The following is a 22055-nucleotide window of genomic DNA, read 5'->3' as shown; positions in this document are numbered from 1 at the left end:
TTGATTTTATTGTTGCAGGCACGACGGAAGCAAGTAAACAATGGGGGGGTGGGGGTGGGGGAGGGTGTGTGTGTGACTGAGATCGATGTCTGAGTTTCAAAATTTTGGGGCGGGGCGTAGCCCATTGGTAAAACGTTCGCTTGATGCGTGGTTGTTCTAGGATCGATCTCCGTCGGTGGACCCATTGGGCTATTTCTCGTTCCAGCCAGTGCTCCACAACTGGTGTAACAAAGGCCGTGGTATGTACTGTCCTGTCTGTGAGATGGTGCATATAAAAGATCCCTTGCTGCTAATCGAAAAGAGTAGCCCATGAAGTGGCGACAGCGGGTTTCGTCTCTCAATATCTGTGTGGTCCTTAACCATATGTCTGACGCCATATAACCGTAAGTAAAATGTGTTGAGTGTGTCGTTAATTAAATAAAACATTTCCCAGTGTCTGTGTGTATGATTAAATAATCAATGTATTGTAAAGAGTTGGTAATAAACGTATATCACTTTTTTGTTTTTCGATTGTCTTTTTTTAACCCATAACCACGTATATCTACTTGGCCTGCGAACTCTGCCTACTTTAAAGTTGAAATCATAACTCACAAAAGAAAAAGTGAAAGAAGTGCCAGACAATCCTCGAGAGAAGATAAGAAAGCCATCTGTTTGTATGACGCGGGGGACGTTGTACGTCAGGCAACAGGTAAGATAAAAAAAAGAAGGTCGACAGGGTGACGGGTTCTTAGCCTGTCGACCGCCATCATGGAAACACCTGTTTTCGTTGCGCTCCTGTTGCTGGGACTAGTATCTATAGGTCACTGTTTTATAGGTCAGTATTACGTCGTATATTAAAGTTTCTTTGTACCACGATTTATATATCTATGGCCGTGGTATGTGCTATCCTGTCTATGGGATGGTGTATGTAAAAGATCCCTTGCTACTAATGGAAAAAAATGTAGCGGGTTTTCTCTTTATAACTGTCAAAATGACCATGTGTTTGACATCCAATAGCCGAAGATTAATAAATCAATGTGCTCTAGTGGTGTCGTTAAACAAAACAAACTTAATTACCAAATTACACAAGTGTGAATCATTGTTTTAGTTTTAAAGGCTCATACTCTAATTTTAGCCCGTAAAAATGAACACTTATGTTTATTAATCTTACAAAAGTGCAACATACATTTGGAGAGAGAGAAGCTAACGTAGGTGGTGTTTAAACCGGGAAATGCTGTCTAAAAATAGCTTGTCTCGGTAACCATTTATTCTCAGACGAACGTGCGTTTTTAGAATTATGCAAAATGTATTTTCGGGTGTTTCAAAAACCTGGATGACCAGAACCACTTCAGGTGTACGCAAATTAATATTCTAAATAATAAAATGTGAGTACTTGTAATTTAAATTATCAAAAACGGCTTTAATAATGAATATACATCTTAGTGTTTAAAAACTAGGTTGTCATTTTAAAACTATTTGCAATATACAGTGTGTTTTGAATGGGACAAAAAGGAGACCAAAATTGCCAATGTTATATGAAACCGCACTAAAATATCTGTTATAAACAGTTTATTCCATGAAATAACTGCCATGAATGCAGGTGTTTTATATCCATGTGTCTTAAATATATATATATATATATATATATATATATATATATATATATATATATATATATATATATATATATATATATATACGTGTTTTATGGTACATAGATAATAACAATAAAACAAATCCCGCTTACAATGCAGAGTAACTTTGACACCCAATAGCCGATGTGTATTTGTTCCCTGGGGTGTCGTTAAACATTCAGTAAAATTTTGTTCATTCATGCTTGCATGCATGAAATTCAAAGATACTGCTCTAAGCTGGACAGTAATAAACGTGGATGATTCATCTATCAAACTTAACCCATCAAACTTAACCCAGGTTAGTTTTAAGTATCTGCAGTCACAAATTGAATTGATTAATTTAAAGTGACAGACCCTAGTTTTTAAACACTACTACGAATTTTTCACTATTAAACCGTTTTTTTATCATTTAAATTAAAACTACTTACATTTTATTATTTAGAATATTAATTTCCTGAAGTGGTTCTAATTATCCAGATTTCTGAAATGCCCCAAAACGCATTTTTCATTATTCTAAAAACGCACGTTCGTCTAAAAAATAATGGTTATAGAGACAAGCTCTAGTTATTTTTAGACGGTATTTCCCAGTTTAACATCACAGACTTTAGTTTGTCACTGTTATAACGTTATTCAAATGTGTGTTACAGGTTTGTAGATTAACTAAACTTAGAGTTTATTTTCACTGGCTGAAACTCGGGTCTGTGCCTTTAAGATTTCCACATTTGTAAGCACTCATTAGGAAGACGAATACAGTTTGATGACCAAACATTAAGCTTTTTCGTTTGATAGAGCGTGGGCTGTGGGTTGGGGTTAAACTTGCAATATTAGGTTATTCAAATAGGTTTTCAGGGACAATTTAGACGATTTATCAATCATCGGCTATTGGATGTCAAACATTTGATATATATATATATTGGATGTCAAACATTTGATATATATATATATATATATATATATATATATCAATGAATTGATTATTTTATATATACATGTATATATATATATACATACATACATAGATACATACATCGTTTAAAGAACATCCTTTTTATGAATATTAGGATATTCAAATAGGTTTCCAGGGACAATTTAGACGATTTATCAATCATCAGCTATTGGATGTCAAACATTTGATATATATATATATATATATATATATATATATATATATATATATATATATATATATATATATATATATATATATATATATCAATGAACTGATTATTTTATATATATATATATATATATATATATATATATATATATATATATATATATATATATATATATATATATATATATACACATACATCGTTTAAAGAGCATCCTTTTTATGGATGCCTCAGTAGCTCAGAGCGCACCGTGGTTAGTCTTACAATTTGCCGGCGATTCGGTTCCACAGGTTCGAGTCCCAGCAACGGCATGGGACAATTTGTGAGAACAGAAAGTATTTTATTATCCCCTGCGCCAGTGCGTTAATATCTATGTATGTAACAGTCAACCTCGACATACATACAATATATAGATATTCATACATCAAACATACTAGCCAGTGCCAGGTCTGCCCACTGTTTCATGCACGTAAGCGGGATCGACCGCGTAGATTGTAGGCCCCATGCATGTGGTTCAGTTAAAGAGCATCCTTTTTATGGATGCCTCAATAGCTCAGAACGCATCATGGTTAGTCTTGCAATTTGCGGGCGATTCGGTGCCACAGGTTCGAGTCCCAGCAACGGCATGGGACAATTTGTGAGGCCAGAAAGGATTTAATTATCCTCTGCTCCAGTGCGTTAATATCTATGTATGTAACAGTCAACCTCGACATACATACAATATAGATATTCATACATCAATACATACATACACACATACATACATACATACATACATACATACATACATTGGGTGCCACAGGTTCGGGTCTCGGTAACGGCATGAGGAAATTTGTGAAGGCAATAAAGGATTTTAATATCCCCTGTGCCAGTGCGTCATTGAATATATGTATGTTTAAGTCAAAACCCGACATACATACAATAGAGATATTCAAAATATAAAAAATACATATATAGCCAGTTCCAGGTCTGTCCACATCTGCATGTAAGTCAAACGTTGCCAAGCCATGGGGCCTCAGAACCGCGTGGTTGTTGGACCGGTAAGAATATGGTCGACTAACGATCGTTCTATTTTTGTGGAACGTAGTTGGTCTGATTGGTGCGTTCCGGCCCAACAATTGCGGGCGATTGAGTGCCACAGGTTCGGGTCTCGGTAACGGCATGAGGAAATTTGTGAAGGCAATAAAGGATTTTAATATCCCCTGTGCCAGTGCGTCATTGAATATATGTATGTTTAAGTCAAAACCCGACCTACATACAATAGAGATATTCAAAATATAAAAATACATACATACATACATGTTTAAGAATTGAACGTTATATTTTTGACATTCGTGCGATGGCGATGATAAACACCAAAACCGTTTTACACACTGTATGAATGGCGTAGTTGAACATCAACTGATAACGCAAACAATTTTCTTTTTCAAAAATATCAAACGATAATTAATTAAGAATTGAACGATCTGTACACTTAAATGGAAGATTTGTTGTAAAGCGGTTAGAGTATGAATTTTGAACTAATTAACATAAGGGAGAGCGTCAAATTATTCAGTGTTACTGTGTGTGTGGATTTCAGAGGAAGTCTTTGATTATGTGATACTATTCTCGGACAGGTCGCGTAATTGTGCACGAAGGTGTGTGTCTTTTCACCCCTTCACACAACAATTATTCACCATGTTCATGGCGAACGAACAACAAAGCAGATAATTTTCAAAAACAAAAGTTATCTTTATTCTGCTAAAAATATATATAATGAATTGCATTAAAATGACATTTTGTTATAAATTTTAACACTAAAAACAGAGTCATGAACATAAATTCTTTAAACATCTATCACAAATTGCAGTCTTATAATGACATGCTTTTTTGTTTGTCTCATCTTAATAAAGGGGAAGAAGGAATGAAGGAAATGTTTTATTTAACGACGCACTCAACACATTTTATTTACGGTTATATGGCGTCGGACATATGGTTAAGGACCGCACAGATATTACGAGAGGAACCCAGCTGTCGCCACTTCATGGGATACTCTTTTCGATTAGCAGCAAGGGGTCTTTTATATGCACCATCCCATAGACAGGATAGCAAATACCACGGCCTCTGATGTAGGCCTACCAGTCGTGGTGCACTGGCTGGAGCGAGAAATAGCCCAAAAAGGGAAGAAAGGCGAGATAGGCCTACAGGTTTGAAAATTTTACAAAACGTTTTCTCGTTACCCTCAGGCGTACGGGTCCCTTTTTTGTTTTGGAGTTGGGGGTGGGGGAGGCTGGTTTTTGCCCCAATTAAAGGGAAATGCCCAATTCTAGGTAACAACTTTTATTCATCTGTGCATTATTACCAACAGCTATGTAGGGTTCTGTACTCATTGTACGTGGATTATAACAGTTACTAATATTGTGAGAAGAATTATGGAAATACACAGTGAAACGTTTTCAGGCCAGCTTATTTTGGCCAAACATCTCCATCATTTTTGCCCGAATATGGTTTGCCCCAGACTGTGGGGGGGGGGGAGAGGAGATAGCTGAACCCCCATCTTGTACGCGAATGCTAATAATATACTAGCAACGAGTTTGAACTACAAAGTAATGAAGTGTAAGCTATCCCTCGCTTATGTCCCTTTCTGCGGGTAACCCATGTAAAAAGCGTGGCTTTGTAAACACGGGTAAACATACACGTGAAATGCACCACGGGTGTAGGTCTTGGTCAAGTTTTTCTGTGGTTTACGTAAACCAGTGTCATGTCATGTCATGTCATGTCATGTCATGTCATGTCATGTCAAAGGGTTTTACGTGCACATTCAGAACAGGAAAACCAGTGTTAAACCTAGGTCTTTATATAACCTGGTGTTATGAAACCCAGACATGTGAAATCGGCCCTATGTGTCTCAATTCAAAACCGGTGTCGTTTAAAACTCTCACAGTGCAGACGATATTTGGATAAAAATAGAAACCATGGAATCCTCGGGGATTCCGTTGTTCACGTAATTGATAAAAAGTTCCGGTAATAACATTCTGTTTTTATTTGTTTACCGAAAAAGTGCAGTTTTCACGTTCATGGAAGAATGAACGTTTTTCTTTAGATCACGTGATAACATTTTAACCAATCCGGACGCCTATTACAAAATAGTAATTATAAAATTGAATTATATATACATATGCGCACACACACACACACACACACACACACACACACATACACACACACACACATATATATATATATATATATATATATATATATATATATATATATTTAAAGACACTGCGACGTTGCCTGCGAGAGTTTTGAGAGTCCGGCCCCAGGTAGTTGAATTAAGGTAAACTGATTGCCGTTTGTTTGTGTTTCAGATATCGACCTGTGTCTGGGGCGGTGCGGCTCACACGTGGACCACTCCAAGAGCTGTCAGTGCAACCACGCATGCACGCGCTACCACGACTGCTGCACCGACTACCACAACACCTGCAGTGGTGGTAAGACGTGCACTTTGTCTTAATGTGGGCGGGACGTAGCCCTGTGGTATAGCGCTCGCTTGATGCGCGGTCGGTTTGGGATTGATACCCCATCGGTGGGCCCACTGGGCTATTTCTCTTTCCAGCCAGTGCACCACGACTGGTATATCAAAGGGGGTGATATGTGCTATCCTGTCTGTGGGATGGCCTTTGATATACCAATCGTGGTGCACTGGCTGGAACGAGAAATAGCCCAATGGGTCCAACGACGGGGATCGATCCCAGACCGACCGCACATCGAGCGAGCGCTTTACCACTGAGCTACCAAGGCGAATCTATGGGGTTGCAAGTGGACTTTTCCCCTCCACAAACAATTCAAGTGCTTTAAAAACCTAAAAAAAAACCCCAATAAAAACCTCCTCAACAACCCCCCCCCCCCCCCAAACCCACACAATTATTTGTTTACATTTTGTTCATGAATGTACTATTGATGTACTCTTTACGAGAATTGGTTCGTGTGCCTTTTCACCCTTGTTCCACGTTCTTGCTTAGAATGTTAATTTATCTAAACATTTAGTTGTCACCAAATTAGATTTGACATTTTTAATTTCTCCATTGCCGAACAAATTTGTTGGTGTAAATATAAATTTGACCTGACTGGATATGAATTTTTTGCTATTAAAAAGTAAACACTGTTTTACACAGAAATGCCATAGCCTACAATGCTGTTCGCATTCGCATTCGCATTCGCATTCGCATTTCCGATTGGTCAGTTATCTTACGTCTAAAAAGAGAGAAAGTGAACGGGCTCTCGCCACATAGGTTGCAGAGTAAACTCCCATGATACTCTCCACATAGTATATACTACACTCCCCTACAAGTCGGTGATTAAACTGCACCGAAGCGTTACGTGACACTCGTGTCCTTTAGGTATTTAAAAACATCCCTTGGACTCTGTCTTGTGGAGAAATATGGTCTGGAACTCGACTCCATATTGGTTGTCTAGATTTAATGTTTTTACTATAGTTTTTACTATTTTTGTCATAATATGTAATTTACTACACACTTCGAGCCGACTGATTTGTAAATTGCACACACAAATTGTATTTCTTTGTTATTTTAAAACACTTTTGCTTTTCTTCTTCAAACCAGACTGAAATTATTTACAAAAACATTTTAATAAAATGATGGGATGGACTATAGATATAAGCCATGCTTATCACGACAAAGTTCAACCCCCCCCCCCCAACAAAAAACAAACAAAAAAACACACCAAAAAACCACACACACACACACACCCAACAAAAAAACCCAACACCAACGCCCCCCCCCCCCCCCAAAAAAAAAACCCCCCAAAAAACCCCAACAAAAAACAAAACACCCACCAAAAAACGTTCTTGCGAAGTGCGGTATCGGGTAACTACATAGGTTGTCGCAGTGCACATTAAAAGAGGAGAAGCGGTCAGAACCATCAGAAACTCTTAAAATGGCCTCGAGTATTATATTGTAAATTTATTTGTACAGGCTCGCACTCTGTGACCACCAACAATCCGGGCACGTTCAAACCGGTGCAAATTCAAAACGTCGACATCAACTCGCTAACAATGGCCACCATCGCAGACACCCTCTGGGGTGTCGACACTGACAGGTTTCAGACTGGAGAGATAACTCTAAACTACGGTTCAAAGACGCACAGTGGATCCCACAGCGACGTCTCCAATCAACCGTATGTAATCACGTGACCCGTGTTAAATGCATATATGGATACACATTGTGTACACACACACACACACACACACACACACACACATATGTGTGTGTGTGTGTGTGTGTGTGTGTACTCGTATATAATAAATTAGTTATGGTACAGAATATAGGAAAATGTACCGATTTAGATTTATCACAAAACCATATATGCACGTACACACACATGCACGCACACACACATACTTACACCATGCACGCATGCATACACACACACGCGCACATATGTGTATCTAAATATATGTGTGTAAATATGCATATAATCCTACATATCTGTATGTAATTGTGTGTAAATGTGTCTAACTTTTTGTTTGTAAATGTGTCTAAATTTGTGTGTGTGTATCTGCTCATGTGCGCGTGCGTGCTTGTGTGTTTTGTGTACATTTATATATGTAATTTTGTAATCCGGGACAATGAAACTTTTATTAACAGCGTCTTATTTTAGACTGTTCGCTAGTGTCAACGAGGCGCGGTTACAACGGCCGGTCTACAAAGCGTTCCTAGCCCTGCTAGACAATTACAACCCATCGAGGGGCGTGGCCGACCCCGTCAGTGCCAACGAGCAAATAGAAATTAACCACTTCCTCGATCTTATCATGGCAACAGACGTGATGAAAATTACAATGCAGTTTCTTCACAAAATGGGTAAGTTCAGAAGCCGCTCCTTCAAACAGATCACCACGACTGGTGTATCAAAGGCCGTGGTATGTGTTATCCTGTCTGTGGGATGGTGCATATAAAAGATCCCTTGCTGCTAATCGAAAAGAGTAGCCCATGAAGTGGCGACAGCGGGTTTCCCCTCTCAATATCTGTGTGGTCCTTAACGATATGTCTGACGCCATATAACCGTAAATAAAATGTGTTGAGTGCGTCGTTACATAAAACATTTCTTTCTTTCCTTCAAACAGACATTTTGTTTTGGTATTTTTCCGAGTGTATAATTGTCTCACGGAAATAGTTGTGATATCGTCATTACGATTTTGATTATGTTATTGTTTTTGTCATTTAGATTATTTAGATCATTTAATATAATTTAAATTCTGTCCCGGGTCAAGTCCCTGGCTATCCAGAGACAGGGCCCAGGATGAACATGCCTGAAACCTTAGTGGTATAGGGGCATGTTAAAATAGTTCATAGTCATATAATTTAATTTATAAAATTGTGAAGTTTGTTTTGTGAATTCGATTAGAGCAGTGTTGCTCCGCCTTCTCTATGATGCCGGGTTCCGGCTACCTTTTTAAATTGACGTGGATAGATTTAAGATCCCGACCAATCAATCTTACCGCCATTAATATTTCTCTTTATGTCTATGTGACTGTTACTTTCTGTCTCTATATATCTCTCATGGATCGTTCTCTCTCTCTCTCTCTCTCTCTCTCTCTCTCTCTCTCTCTCTCTCTCTCTCTCTCTCTCTCTCTCTCTCTCTCTCTCTCTCTCTCTCTCTCTCTCTCTCTCTGTTGCTTTCTATCTCTGTCGCTCACTTTCTATCTATCTCTGTCTCTTCCCCTGCCTGTTTCTCTGTCTATCTCAGTTTCTGTCTCTATATTTATCCAACCAATCATCTGCCTATCTCTATTTGTATCTATCTCTATCTTTATCTGTCTCTCTCACTATTTATCCATCCATCTATCTATCTATCTATCTATCTATCTATCTATCTATCTATCTATCTATCTACCTATCTATCACCCACCTATCCAACCATTCATCCATTCATCCATCCATCCATACATCTATCCATCCATCCATCCATCCATCCATCCATCCGTCCATCCGTCCATTTCGTCCATTTTGTCCATTCATCCATCTATCTATCTATCTATCTATCTATCTATCTATCTATCTATCTATCCGTCCGTCCGCCCGTCCGTCCGTCCGTCCGTCCGTCCGTCCGTCCGTCCGTCCGTCCGTCCATCCATCCATCCATCTATCTATCTATCTACTTATCTATCTATGATATGTTTTACTATCAGGTCATTTCAATGGTGACGAGGCTGCGTTCAGACACACAGTAGAGAGACTGTGGTTTAGACCGTATGGACGGATCCCGCACGGTGCCTCGGACAGCAGTCTATCTATCTATCTGTCTGTGTGTCTGTCCGTCCATCCATACATCCATCTATCTATCTACTTATCTATCTATGATATGTTTTACTATCAGGTCATTTCAATGGTGACGAGGCTGCGTTCAGACACACAATAGAGAGGCTGTGGTTCAGGCCGTATGGGCGGAACCCGCACGGTGCCTCGGACAGCAGTCTATCTATCTATCTGTCTGTGTGTCTGTCCGTCCGTCCGTCCGTCCGTCCGTCCGTCCGTCCATCCATCTATCTATCTACTTATCTATCTATGATATGTTTTACTATCAGGTCATTTCAATGGTGACGAGGCTGCGTTCAGACACACAATAGAGAGGCTGTGGTTTAGACCGTATGGACGGAACCCGCACGGTGCCTCGGACAGCAGCGCGTTCGAGCACATCTTCGTGGGCGAGTTCAAGGGTTCGAGTGTCGGGGGCTTCCACAGCTGGCTACGGTTCTACCTGGAGGAGAAGAGTGGGAACATCAACTACTTGGGATACATGAAGAGACATGATGTAAGTTTGAACTACAATTTGCTTTTAGGTAAGAATATAATTATAAACACAAGGACGGATATTGAACTTTTATCTGTAAATAACCTTTACCTTTTGATAAATCATACGATATGTAGAACTTACTAATGCAAGGTGCACATTTCTACTCCTACACTTTCTACATCCGTTCGGACTATAGAACTTACTAATGCAAGGTGCACATTTTTACTCTTACACTTTCTACATCCGTTCGGACTATAGAACTTACTAATGCAAGGTGCACATTTGTACTCTTACACTTTCTACATCCGTTCGGACTATAGAACTTACTAGAAGAAAAATACAGTTTAAAGTTTTGTGATGTTGAAAGGACGAAACGGATAAGTAAGCAAGAAATCGCACATTTCAGCCACAAGTACCAAACAAAGTTTTCACATTAGAACTACCTCAAAATGTTGGGTTTTTGGGGTTGGGTTTTTAAAAAATTCTTTTTAGGTTTTTTACATTTCCACACCCACTTCTGTTAGAGTTTATATTCAAATGGCAAAACCATTTCTATTTTCTGAAGGTTTTTTACATTTTCACAGCCATTGCTGATGGCGTTTACGTTCAAATGGTAGAACCAGTTCTATGTTTTGTTTTTAAGTTTTCACAGCCGCTGATAGAGTTTTCGTTCAAATGGCGGAACCATTTCTATATTATGAAGCTTTTTTGTTTTTATAATTTTGCAGCCATTGCTGATAGAGTTTTCGTTCAAATGGCGGAACCATTTCTATTTTCTGAAGCTTTTTTGTTTTTATATTTTCACAGCCATTGCTGATGGAGTTTACATTCAAATGGTGGAGCCATTTCTATTTTCTGAAGGTTGTTTTATTTTTACATTTTTGCAGCCATTGTTGATGGAGGTTACGTTCAAATGGCGGAACCATTTCTATTTTCTGAAGGTTTTTCTGTTTTTACATTTTTGAAGCCATTGCTGATGGAGTTTACATTCAAATCACAGAACCATGTTTATATTCTGAAGGTTTTTTGTTTTTACATTTTCGCAGCCATTGCTGATGGAGTTTACATTCAAATGGTGGAACCATTTCTGTTTTTTGAAGGTTTTTGTTTTTCTGTATTCTGAAGGTTTTTTGTTTACATTTTCGCAACCATTTTGCATTCAAATGGCGGAACCATTTCTATTTTCTGAAGATATTTTTTGTTTTTACATTTTCACAGCCATTGCTGATAGAGTTTACGTTCAAGTGGCGAAACCATTTCAAGAAGATCGATTCGTTCCTGGTCGGCGATAGTCCAGAGTTCACCATGGCGCTGGACACGATCTGCGTCCTGGTTCACCCCGGACATCTGTGTCACCTCAAACTGGCCAACACCGCCTTCTCCATCCAAACGTGGGACGTCACCTACATGGCCGGCACGCAGATAGCATCGGCCTACACCATCCTGTAACTCGCTACACCTTCATCATGGCTTCTAAATTTTTATAAAATCCACTAGCCATGGGATCAGTGATTTAAAAAATGTACTAGCCACGATTAAAAATTCACTACCCTACTTTACTCTAAGTTAATACAGTGTTTATTAAATAGTGGTACACATTGGTTATATGTCACAGAGAGAGAGAGAGAGAGAGAGAGAGAGAGAGAGAGAGAGAGAGAGAGAGAGAGAGAGAGAGAGAGAGAGAGAGAGAGAGAGAGAGAGAGAGAGAGAGAGAGAGAGAGAGAGAGAGAGAGAGAGATCTTAAAAACACTAACATTGGGGGTCAGAATATTCATATATTTACAAAATAGACTTAAAGAGACATTCTTGAGTTTACTGTATTGTAAGATGTTTCCGACTAATACAATATTTCTACGATTAAACTTACTTATTAAATATATTTTCTTGTTCAGATTATCAGTGTCTGTATATTCAATGTGTATCTGGTCGTCTTAATATTTCTAAGAAGCCCAAACTGGATTTTTTCTTCAAATTTTACGAATTTTTTTATTTTAGGAAATAAAATAAAATGTAACTTAGTACAAATAGTATAACGATCAGAAACACGTTTAGTATACAGCCACTAATATTTTACGCAGAAAAATACATTTGATATGTAATTACAATCGTTAAAAAGTCTCTGTTAGTCGATAGCATCTTAAAAATTGCAACAAACTCGGGAATGTCCCTTTAACTGCAACATTTGACACGTTATTTTCACTAGCCATCGGACATGGCAATAGTAGTTAGTTACTAGCCCAACATTGAATATCACTAGCCATAGGAGTGAGGCTACCATAATCTAGAAGCTCTGGTCCTATAACTCAATGTGTGGTTGACACAGACTTGTTATAATAAGGCATTATAATTCTTAGTATTGTAGTATTATGTATTGTTGTTAAAGGTAGTACTATACCAAATAACTTCCGGCTGGGTCAAAGTTCGAGGTGCACCGAACTTTTGATAGAGAAGTGAACACCACAAGTCCTGTGATTGGTTGTAAATGTGAGTGTGTTGGTTGTAAAAAATAATAGTTTCATCTGGGTAAAATAAATGTGCAATTTTATTTCATCTAGTACCAATGTGTCAAGTAGCCTTGTGCTTGAAACATGTATGGGGTACCTGTAAAAAAAAGTACTCAAATTTTGTGCGAAACTAGGGTAGTCATAGACGCTACCCGTTATCTCAGAAACGAGCAGCTTGACCCCCATTTTTTTCTGATTCACTTTAAGTGTAAGGGGTGGTAGTATTTATATCCGTGGCGTTTATGTCGGTTGATACGTTGCAGGTAGGAGTTTTAGCCGCATATGTTACTATTGTCGTCTATGGGATTTGATTTGGTAGTATACACCCTAAATAAAAAGTAAAGTTTGTTTTATTTAACGACGCCGCTAGAGCACATTGATTTTTTATCTTATCATCGGCTATTGGACGTCAAACATATGGTCATTCTGACACTGTTTTTAGAGGAAACCCGCTGTCGCCACATAGGCTACTCTTTTTACGACAGGCAGCAAGGGATCTTTTATTTGCGCTTCCCACAGGCAGGATAGCACAAACCATAGCCTTTGTTGAACCAGTTATGGATCACTGGTCGGTGCAAGTGGTTTACACCTACCCATTGAGCCTTGCGGAGCACTCACTCAGGGTTTGGAGTCGGTATCTCGATTAAAAATCCCATGCCTCGACTGGGATCCGAACCCAGTACCTACCAGCCTGTAGACCGATGGCCTGCCACGACGCCACCGAGGCCGGTCACCCTAAATAACACATTATAATTAACACTATATTTCAAATATATGTGGGTTAACTTTTTGTTGCTGTGTTATTTACTTACTTTTACAATATACGCAAAATGAGTGTACCACAGACATCGGAAGATGCCAACACCTGGGGTGGGATGGGTTGACAGGTATATATTAATTTTCCTTTCAACTGGAGATGAAGAGTTTAGAAGTAGAGTCTTCACCGAGTACTCGAGTACTTGAGCACAGGCTTAGTCTATCCAGACTCGAGCATCCGTGCACTCTCATTTAGAGGGATATTCCCGAGTTTGCTGCATTGTAAAATGTTTTCGACTAATAAAATACTCCCACGATTAAACTTACATATTAAATGTATTTTCTTGTTTAGAATATCAGTGTCTGTGTATTCAATGTGTCTTAATATTTGTAAGAAGCCCAAACTGGATTTTGTCTTCAAATAATTTAGTACGTACGAAAAAATTTTTTTTTAGGAAATAAAATGAAATTTACGCTAGTACAACTATTAGAACGATGAGAAACACGTTTAATATACATCCACTAATATGTTATGCAGGAAAATATATTTGATATGTAATTCCAATCGTTAAAAAGTATCTTAAACATTGCAGCAAACTCAGGAATGTCCGATTAATAATATTTGTCACGTCATTTTGCCATAAGATGCGTGCGGCTGGTATTTATAGGACTATGAGACATAGACTGAAAAACTCGTGCGCTTCAGCTTGCTCTGAATGTGCACGTAAAGCCCTGTAACCTGACCTGATAAAGTAAAACAAATGTCGAATGTGTGGAATGCAATACAATGTCATGATTTGGCATCCATGTTCAACGTTGGAAATGAGAAGCATAAAGCTATTTTGTTTCATTGTCATATACGTGTGCGTGTGTCTGTGTGTGTGTGTGTGTGTGTGTGTGTATATAAGTACTCAAATAACGAACTGGAAGTAGTTCGTTGTACATATTTGTACAAGTTGGGTATAGGGACATAAATTGGGACTTTACGATCAGTTCGTTCTATGCAGTAGTTCGTTCTAAGCATTTTCGTTCTAAGCGTACTTTACAGTTTATATATATATATATATATATATATATATATATATATATATATATATATATATATATATATATATATATATATATATATATATATATATATATGAGAAATGGCAGTCCTCCTATAGGCGAAATAAAAAGATTTTGTCATGAGAAATGGCAGACCTCATATAGACAAAGTAGAAAGTGTTTCGTTCTGGGAAGTGGCAATTCTCCCTTAGGCAAAGTAGAAAGTGTGTTTCGTTTTATGCAGTGGCAGTCCTCCTATATATAAAGTACAAAGGTTGTTTCGACCTGGGAAGTAACAGTCCTGTAGGTAAAGTAGAAAGTTTTCTGAGAAGTAACAGTCCTCCTATAAGGAAAGGCGTTTCTTTCTGGATAGTGGCAGTCCTCCTACAGGCAAAGTAAAATGTCTTTCCTTTGGGAAGTGGCAGTCTTCCTGTAGGCAAAGGAGAACGTGTTTGGCGTTCTGGGAGTGGCAGACATAGGCAAAATGGAATGTGTGTGGCAGTCTTCCTATAGGCAAAGTAGAAAGGGTGCTTCTTCCTTGGAAGTAGAAAGGATGTGTCTGCCTGGGAAGTGCCTGTCCTCCTAATGACGAAACACTTGACAGTGACTTTTGGGAGCTCCCGTGATATGAGAGTCAAAACATCCCTTTGACTGCCTAGTGTACAAACATGGTTTTGAAAATGTTAATGGGCTTTTGTCTTTAAGGTTCCCCTAGAATCATATCAGTAATGGCCTACATCATGTCATTTAATTTCAACTTATTTTTGTGCTTCTATCCAATTGAGGTTCAAACACGCTGTCCTGGGCGCACATCTTAGCTATCTGGACAGTCTAATCAGGACCGTGGGTTAGTTATTAGTTGTTAGTGAGAGAGAAGAGGGCGTAGTGGTCTTACACCTACTCATTGAGTCGTTAAAACTCGCTCTGGGTGGGAGCCGGTACCGAGCTGCGAACCTTGTACCTACCAGCCTTATGTCCGATGGCTTAACCACGACACCACCGAAGCCGGTGTCCTACATCGCCATTGTCCTTACTGCCCACGTTCAGATGTGGCTTATAGTGCAGTCATCACTAATATACGGGAGCGGGATGTAACTCAATCAGTAGCGTGTCCGCCTGTGAAGCGGTCGGTCATCGGATCGATCCTTCTGAGTAGACCCATTTGCAGTTTGGGCTATTTTCCGTTCCAACCAGTGGTCCACAACTGGTTCATCGAAGGCCGTGGTATGTGCTGTTCTGTCTGTGGGAAAGTGTATATAAAAGACCCCTTGCTGCTTATCGGAAAGAGTAACCTATGTGGCGGCAGCGGATTTCCTCTAAAGAAATATCTCAGAATGACCATATGTTTGATGTCCATCAGCCAATGATAAGATAACAACTTTACTTTTTACTTTCACTAATATACAACTTTCATTTAAGTAGTTACAATACAATAGCCGATGATTAATTAATCAATGTGCTCTAGTGGTGTCGTTAAAAAAAACTTTAACTTTTAACTTTAAGTAGTTAAGTAGTAGAACCCCACCCCTCACACCTCCCAGCTCTTGCAAACATTCTGGATCTGCGCTTTATGTTTCTACGATGTACACGGCGTCTTGTGGGACGTAATCGACGTTGTCCAGCTTCCGACAGATGAATCATCTGATCTGCAAAGATCATTCAAAGTTTGTTTTCTTTAACGACTCCACTTGTGCATATTTATTTATTAACCATTGGCTATTGGATGTCAAACATTTGGTAATTCTTCACACGAAGTCTTCAGAAGGTACCAGCTACATTTGTTCCCCATTAGAAGCAAAGGATCTTTTATATGCACTTTCCCATAGACGTCACAACATATACCATGGCGTTTGATATACCAGTCGTGGGGCACTGGGTGGGATGGAGAAACAAAACAATGGGTCTGCCGAGGAAGTTGAAGACTACGACTCAAGCTCATCAGGTGAGCACTCTACCTACCGAACTAAATCCCGTCTCTCGTAGTTGATTTCCCTGTTCGCAAGAACCTGGCTACAGATTTACGAAGCTATCTTACTTAGCGCTGTCATATCGTAAAGCCATCGTAGGCTACGACGTCACTACGACACACACTATAGACTGCGGCGATTTTACGACATCGTAGTGCTAAGTTAGCTTGGAAAATATGGACCCTGTTTATTAAATGTCTTCGGTATATGTGACGATCTCGAGCTGCAGTTGTGACGTGATTGCTCTCATTTTGGACGGTCACGTGATTGTTCTGATTGTGGACGGTCACGTGGTTGTCCTGGTCGAAGACGGTCACGCGTAGAACGTATTGCCTGTTTGCTAAAGGCGTTGTCATACTCTGAGAATGGCGAGATCGTTTCATTCAGTTAGCATTCCGACTAGTGTAAAAAAAAAGGCGTACAACATGTTCTTGTTTGACAATGAAAGCAGGGTCTAATGGTGTGAGCGCACCATTATATTATTAAATAACAGTTCTTTGTGCCAAACGTTATGAGACTTGATCAAAGCTTAAACATTGAAAATATCATGCAGTGTTTAAAAATTATATTGCGAATTAGTTGTGATTGGATCGCAATTATTTGATATGTCAGTGCACTCCAACGAGCCGTTGGACATAGCATTGGCACAGAAAGACGTATTAACTAGGTATGTGATAAATTAAGTTATGATATGTCAAACTTTAACCTGTTTTCTTTTTTATTGATATACGAAACCCGTCAGTTTGATTGATGGAAAAGGACTCGAGATATGCCGATGCCCGTTATGTTTGTCTTGTCAAAGAAAGCCGCACGTTAACCACCAATGATTTATTTAACGTGTAGTAATCCATACACGTCATATCACTGGGTTTCTAGCTCACTCTCCAGTCTATGTGGCATTGTGCTTAAACTGTCGGCCATAAGGCTGGTGGCTTCTGGGTTCGCAACCCGGTACCGGCTCTCACAGAATAGACGTAAAGTTTAATGGAAACTATATGACAACGACAACAACGTCTCTGTCACTAACCTAATAACTAACCATTAACCAAACAACTAACCATTATCCCAACAACTAACCATTAACCTAATAACTCACTATTAACCTAACATCTAACCATTATCATAACAACTAACCATTAAAGTAATCATTAACCAAATAACTAACCATTAACCGAATAACTAACCATTAACCATTAATCATTAATCAAACAATTAACCGTTATCATAACAACTAACCATTATCCTAACAACTAACCATTAAACTAACCATTAACCTAATAACTAACTATTAACCTAACAACTAATTATTATCATAACAACTAACCAATAAGCAAACCATTAACCAAACAACTCACATTTAACTTAACAACAACAACAAAACACTTTATTACTCCATTGGTCATATTATATGACATGACAGAGAAGACAATACAAAAAAAATAATAACACTCGGGGAATATGGTCTTTTTCTGCAACACAGTATTTAAATTTTAAGATAGATTTCTTAATACTGGCAAACTTTTACTATTAAACAGTTCGTGAACCAAAATTTTGACTTACGAGTATCGACAAAAAATTGACAATTAAAAAGATAATGATATTCATCACCTAATTCATTTTGGTTACACAGGGTACATTTTCTTTCTTCTTGTGGTCTATTTTCCCACCTGCCCTTTTCAACAGGGAGTTGATGGTTACCTAATCTCAATTTTGTAATAGGTTTTGATAGTCGCTTAGGTAACAAGAGTAGGTAATTTTCTAAATTAATATTACATTTAATAATACAATAAAAGAGAGATTTGGGGGAATTTGATACTAAAGCATGCCAATTTTGATACGATATTCTTTGTTTGATAATCGATTTAAGCCAGTTTATATTTATTACCACTACTTTTAAACTTATTCAACAATTTCCCTTAACCGTATATCCGACGCCATATAATCGTAAATAAAATGTGTTGAGTGCGTCGTTAAATAAAACATTTCTTTCTTTCTTTTCAACAATTTCCAATACTCTTTAGGAGAGTTTTTAAGCATTTCCTAGATTTTATTTTGCATATAAATTTGATGTTTTTTTAATATAAATCTTCATCGTTTTTGTATATTGTTTACTTGCAACAGTTAAAAGACTTTATTTCCATCCAATTTATAATGCCTATACATATTCTTTGCAGTGTGGTATTTTTTCTTGCAACTTTAAATTTCCTATCTAACCATGGTTTATGCTTAAACTTTAAATCAGTTGGTGATAGTTGGGGTCGAAACGTTTGATTAGCTGATAAGTTAAACATATTTTCAATTTCTAAAACAATATTATTAACAAATAATTCACCATAAACGTGTGTACTCTCACTAAATAATTTTAAAATGTCATTTACTTTAGATTGGTCAATATTATTAATAAATTCACACTTATAATTTTCTTTCCATTTACCAACTTTATGCACTTTGTTTTGTAATCTATCAACATACATTTTCTGATAACAGCTTAGGTTAATTGACAAAGGACAATGTACGTCAGAATACAAAGAACAGAAATCTTCTACCTTAAAGCCCGAGATCATTTGTATTGCAGGGGAAGAGCAGATAAAATAATCAAGACGTTTTCCCTGTGTACTTGTCATCTCCAAGCCTACTATTATCAATTAAAAGATTAACATTTTTCCACAAGTCTAATAACTTATAACCAAAATTACTTTTTAACATTATCCAAATTATACCGAGTCTTAGGTAACAACTTAACATTAAATTAACTACATGTATTATTATTAACCAAACAACTAACGATTAACCTAACAAGTGATCATTAAACTAACCACAGTAATCACTACTGACCCTAACACGTAATCATGAAACTAACAATTAATCATTAACATAACAAGTAATCAGTACCCAGACACGTAATCATTAAACTCACAACTAATCATTAACATAACAAGTAATCATTACCCTAAAACCGGCCTCGGCGGCGTCGTGGTTAAGCCATTAAGACATAAGGCTGGTAGGTACAGGGTTCGCAGCTCGGTACCGGCTCCCACGCAGAGCGAGTTTTAACGACTCAATGGGTAGGTGTGAGACCATTACACCCTCTTCGCTCACTAATCACTAACAACTAACTGTCTCTAATATTGATACATGTTCAAAGTACAAGCGCATGTATACATTGTTTTTATAGGGACATTCCCTAGTTTCAACCCATGAAAATTAACACTAAGTTTAGTTAATCTACAAACCTGAAACACATTTGGATAAAGTTACAATTGAGTCTGTGACTTTGAAATGGTGAAATACCCTCTAAAACTAGACTAAAACTTAACTCCACAACTGTTACTTCTCAGACGCACGTGCGTTTTTAAAAATATGAGAAATGCATTTTGTGATATTAAAAACACCAGAATGACCACAAACACTTCGAATGTACGAACATTGATAATCTAAACAATAAAATCTAAGTAAAGTACTATTTAAGTTATCAAAAAAAACAGGTTATAATAGTAAAATAATATGCGTTAGTGTTTAAAAACTAGGGTATGTCCCTTTAATACTGGTGTAATGTCTCTAATATTGGTTTGAATGAAAAGAATAAATAGAAAAATATTGGTTTGGCTTCAAACAAACAAAGAAATAAACAAACACATTATTTCTTCATTGGTCGTATTACATCTATTGGTTTCAATTCAGAGCAGTTCAATGTCTTATATGTTCTTTTCAGAGACATAAATTCACACAAGAATAGATTTTGACATTAATATAAATACATGGTTTATCACTAACGGTACATCTGGCACTGACATAGATGGATTGTGATCTCTGACATGACAGACGTCCGCGCTCCTGGCAGAACTAACAAGGACATGTCGTGTCCTGACGGTCCTGTCCTCAACCCACGTGTCGAGGGATCGTCTAGGCAGGTAGCGCAGGTATTCTCTGGTTGGAAACCAATCCTAGAAGAACATCTGTAGAAATGTAAGGGCATTCATTCATTTTACTCGGTCGGTCTGGGATCGATTCCCGTCGGTGGGTCCATTGGGCTATTTCTCGTTCCAGCCATGCTCCACAACTGATGTAACAAAGAATGTGGTATGTACTACCCTGTCTGTGGGATGGTGCTTATAAAAGATTCCTTGCTGCTAATCAAAAAGAGTAGCCCATGAAGTGGCGACAGCGGGTTTCCTCTCTCTATACCTATGTGGTCCTTAACCATATGTCCGACGCCAAATAACCGAAAATAAAATGTGTTGAGTGTGTCGTTAAATAAAACATTTCCTTCCTTCATTTAAAAAACACACAACATTTTGTTAACTTTGCATGACCCTTAGAGAAATTATCCTGAGGTTTCTGCCATTGTTGGATGCTATCGACTAATAAAATCTTTTAGCGACTAATATTACACTATAGTTTCATGTTTAGAATATCATCGTCTGAATATTCAATGTGTTTCTAGGCGCCCCAGTATTTGTAAATAGCGACTAATATTACACTATAGTTTCATGTTTAGAATATCATCGTCTGAATATTCAATGTGTTTCTAGGCGCCCCAGTGTTTGTAAATAGCGACTAATATTACACTATAGTTTCATGTTTAAAATATCATCGTCTGAATATTCAATGTGTTTCTAGGCGCCCCAGTATTTGTAAATAGCTCTACGTGGGTTTGGTCTCCCAATAATTACATACAAACGAAAATAAAAAAATATCAAGACATAAAACGAAGTACAAACACTAGAACGACCAGAAACACGTTTAATATACAGCCACTGATACTTTATGCAGAAAAACGTATTTAATATGCATTTTTAGTCATTAAAAAAGACTCATATAGTCTGCAACATCTGAAGAAGAAGAAGAAGAAGAAGAACAACAACAACAACAACAACAACGACAACAACAAACTGAGGCCAGTCCCTTTAAAGTGGTTTCAGTATGAACGTCTGGATTAGGATCTTTTACAAATGACTTTTTTGGGGGGTATTTATTCCTACTTATTTTCATGCTTATATCCAATTAAGGTTCAAGCAGGCTGTCCTGGGCACATACCTCAGCTATCTGGGTTGTCTGTTCAGGACAGTGGGTTAGTGGTGAATGCTTTTTTTTTAATTTATTTTTTACATTACACCCAAATTTGAATTTTAGATACGTATCAGTAGATGAATGAATGAACGAACGAATAAATGGAATAAATAATGAAAGAACGAAGGAATGAATATTTGCCATAGTTGTGTTATTTATAAGTAGTGTCAATATAATTAAGTCACTAAA

At 37.8% G+C, this 22055-nt stretch overlaps 1 protein-coding gene across 1 annotated transcript; it reads left to right on the top strand.

Moving 5' to 3' along the window:
* Nucleotides 1-747: 747 nt before the first annotated feature.
* Nucleotides 748-12057, top strand: LOC121374369 (poly(U)-specific endoribonuclease-A-like). The gene is made up of 6 exons (XM_041501502.1): nt 748-814; nt 6079-6201; nt 7705-7906; nt 8390-8589; nt 10314-10540; nt 11741-12057. The coding sequence occupies exons 1-6, from the start codon at nt 748-750 to the stop codon at nt 11969-11971; spliced, it is 1050 nt and encodes a 349-aa protein (XP_041357436.1). The 3' UTR covers nt 11972-12057.
* The last annotated feature ends 9998 nt before the right edge of the window (nt 12058-22055 follow it).

Source organism: Gigantopelta aegis, chromosome 1, assembly GCF_016097555.1.
Source record: "Gigantopelta aegis isolate Gae_Host chromosome 1, Gae_host_genome, whole genome shotgun sequence".
NCBI classification, from domain to species: domain Eukaryota; kingdom Metazoa; phylum Mollusca; class Gastropoda; order Neomphalida; family Peltospiridae; genus Gigantopelta; species Gigantopelta aegis.
Note: the sequence above shows the minus strand (reverse complement) of the source record. Positions and strands in the feature narration are given on the sequence as shown.

What these genes read in the sequence shown, in the direction of transcription:
- LOC121374369 (XM_041501502.1), top strand. Translation starts at nt 748, where the DNA reads ATGGAAACACCTGTTTTCGTTGCGCTCCTGTTGCTGGGACTAGTATCT. An exon ending in AGCGACGTCTCCAATCAACC is followed by an intron (nt 7,907 to 8,389) that starts GTATGTAATCAC and finishes GTCTTATTTTAG; the next exon opens with ACTGTTCGCTAGTGTCAACG. An exon ending in GCAGTTTCTTCACAAAATGG is followed by an intron (nt 8,590 to 10,313) that starts GTAAGTTCAGAA and finishes TTTTACTATCAG; the next exon opens with GTCATTTCAATGGTGACGAG.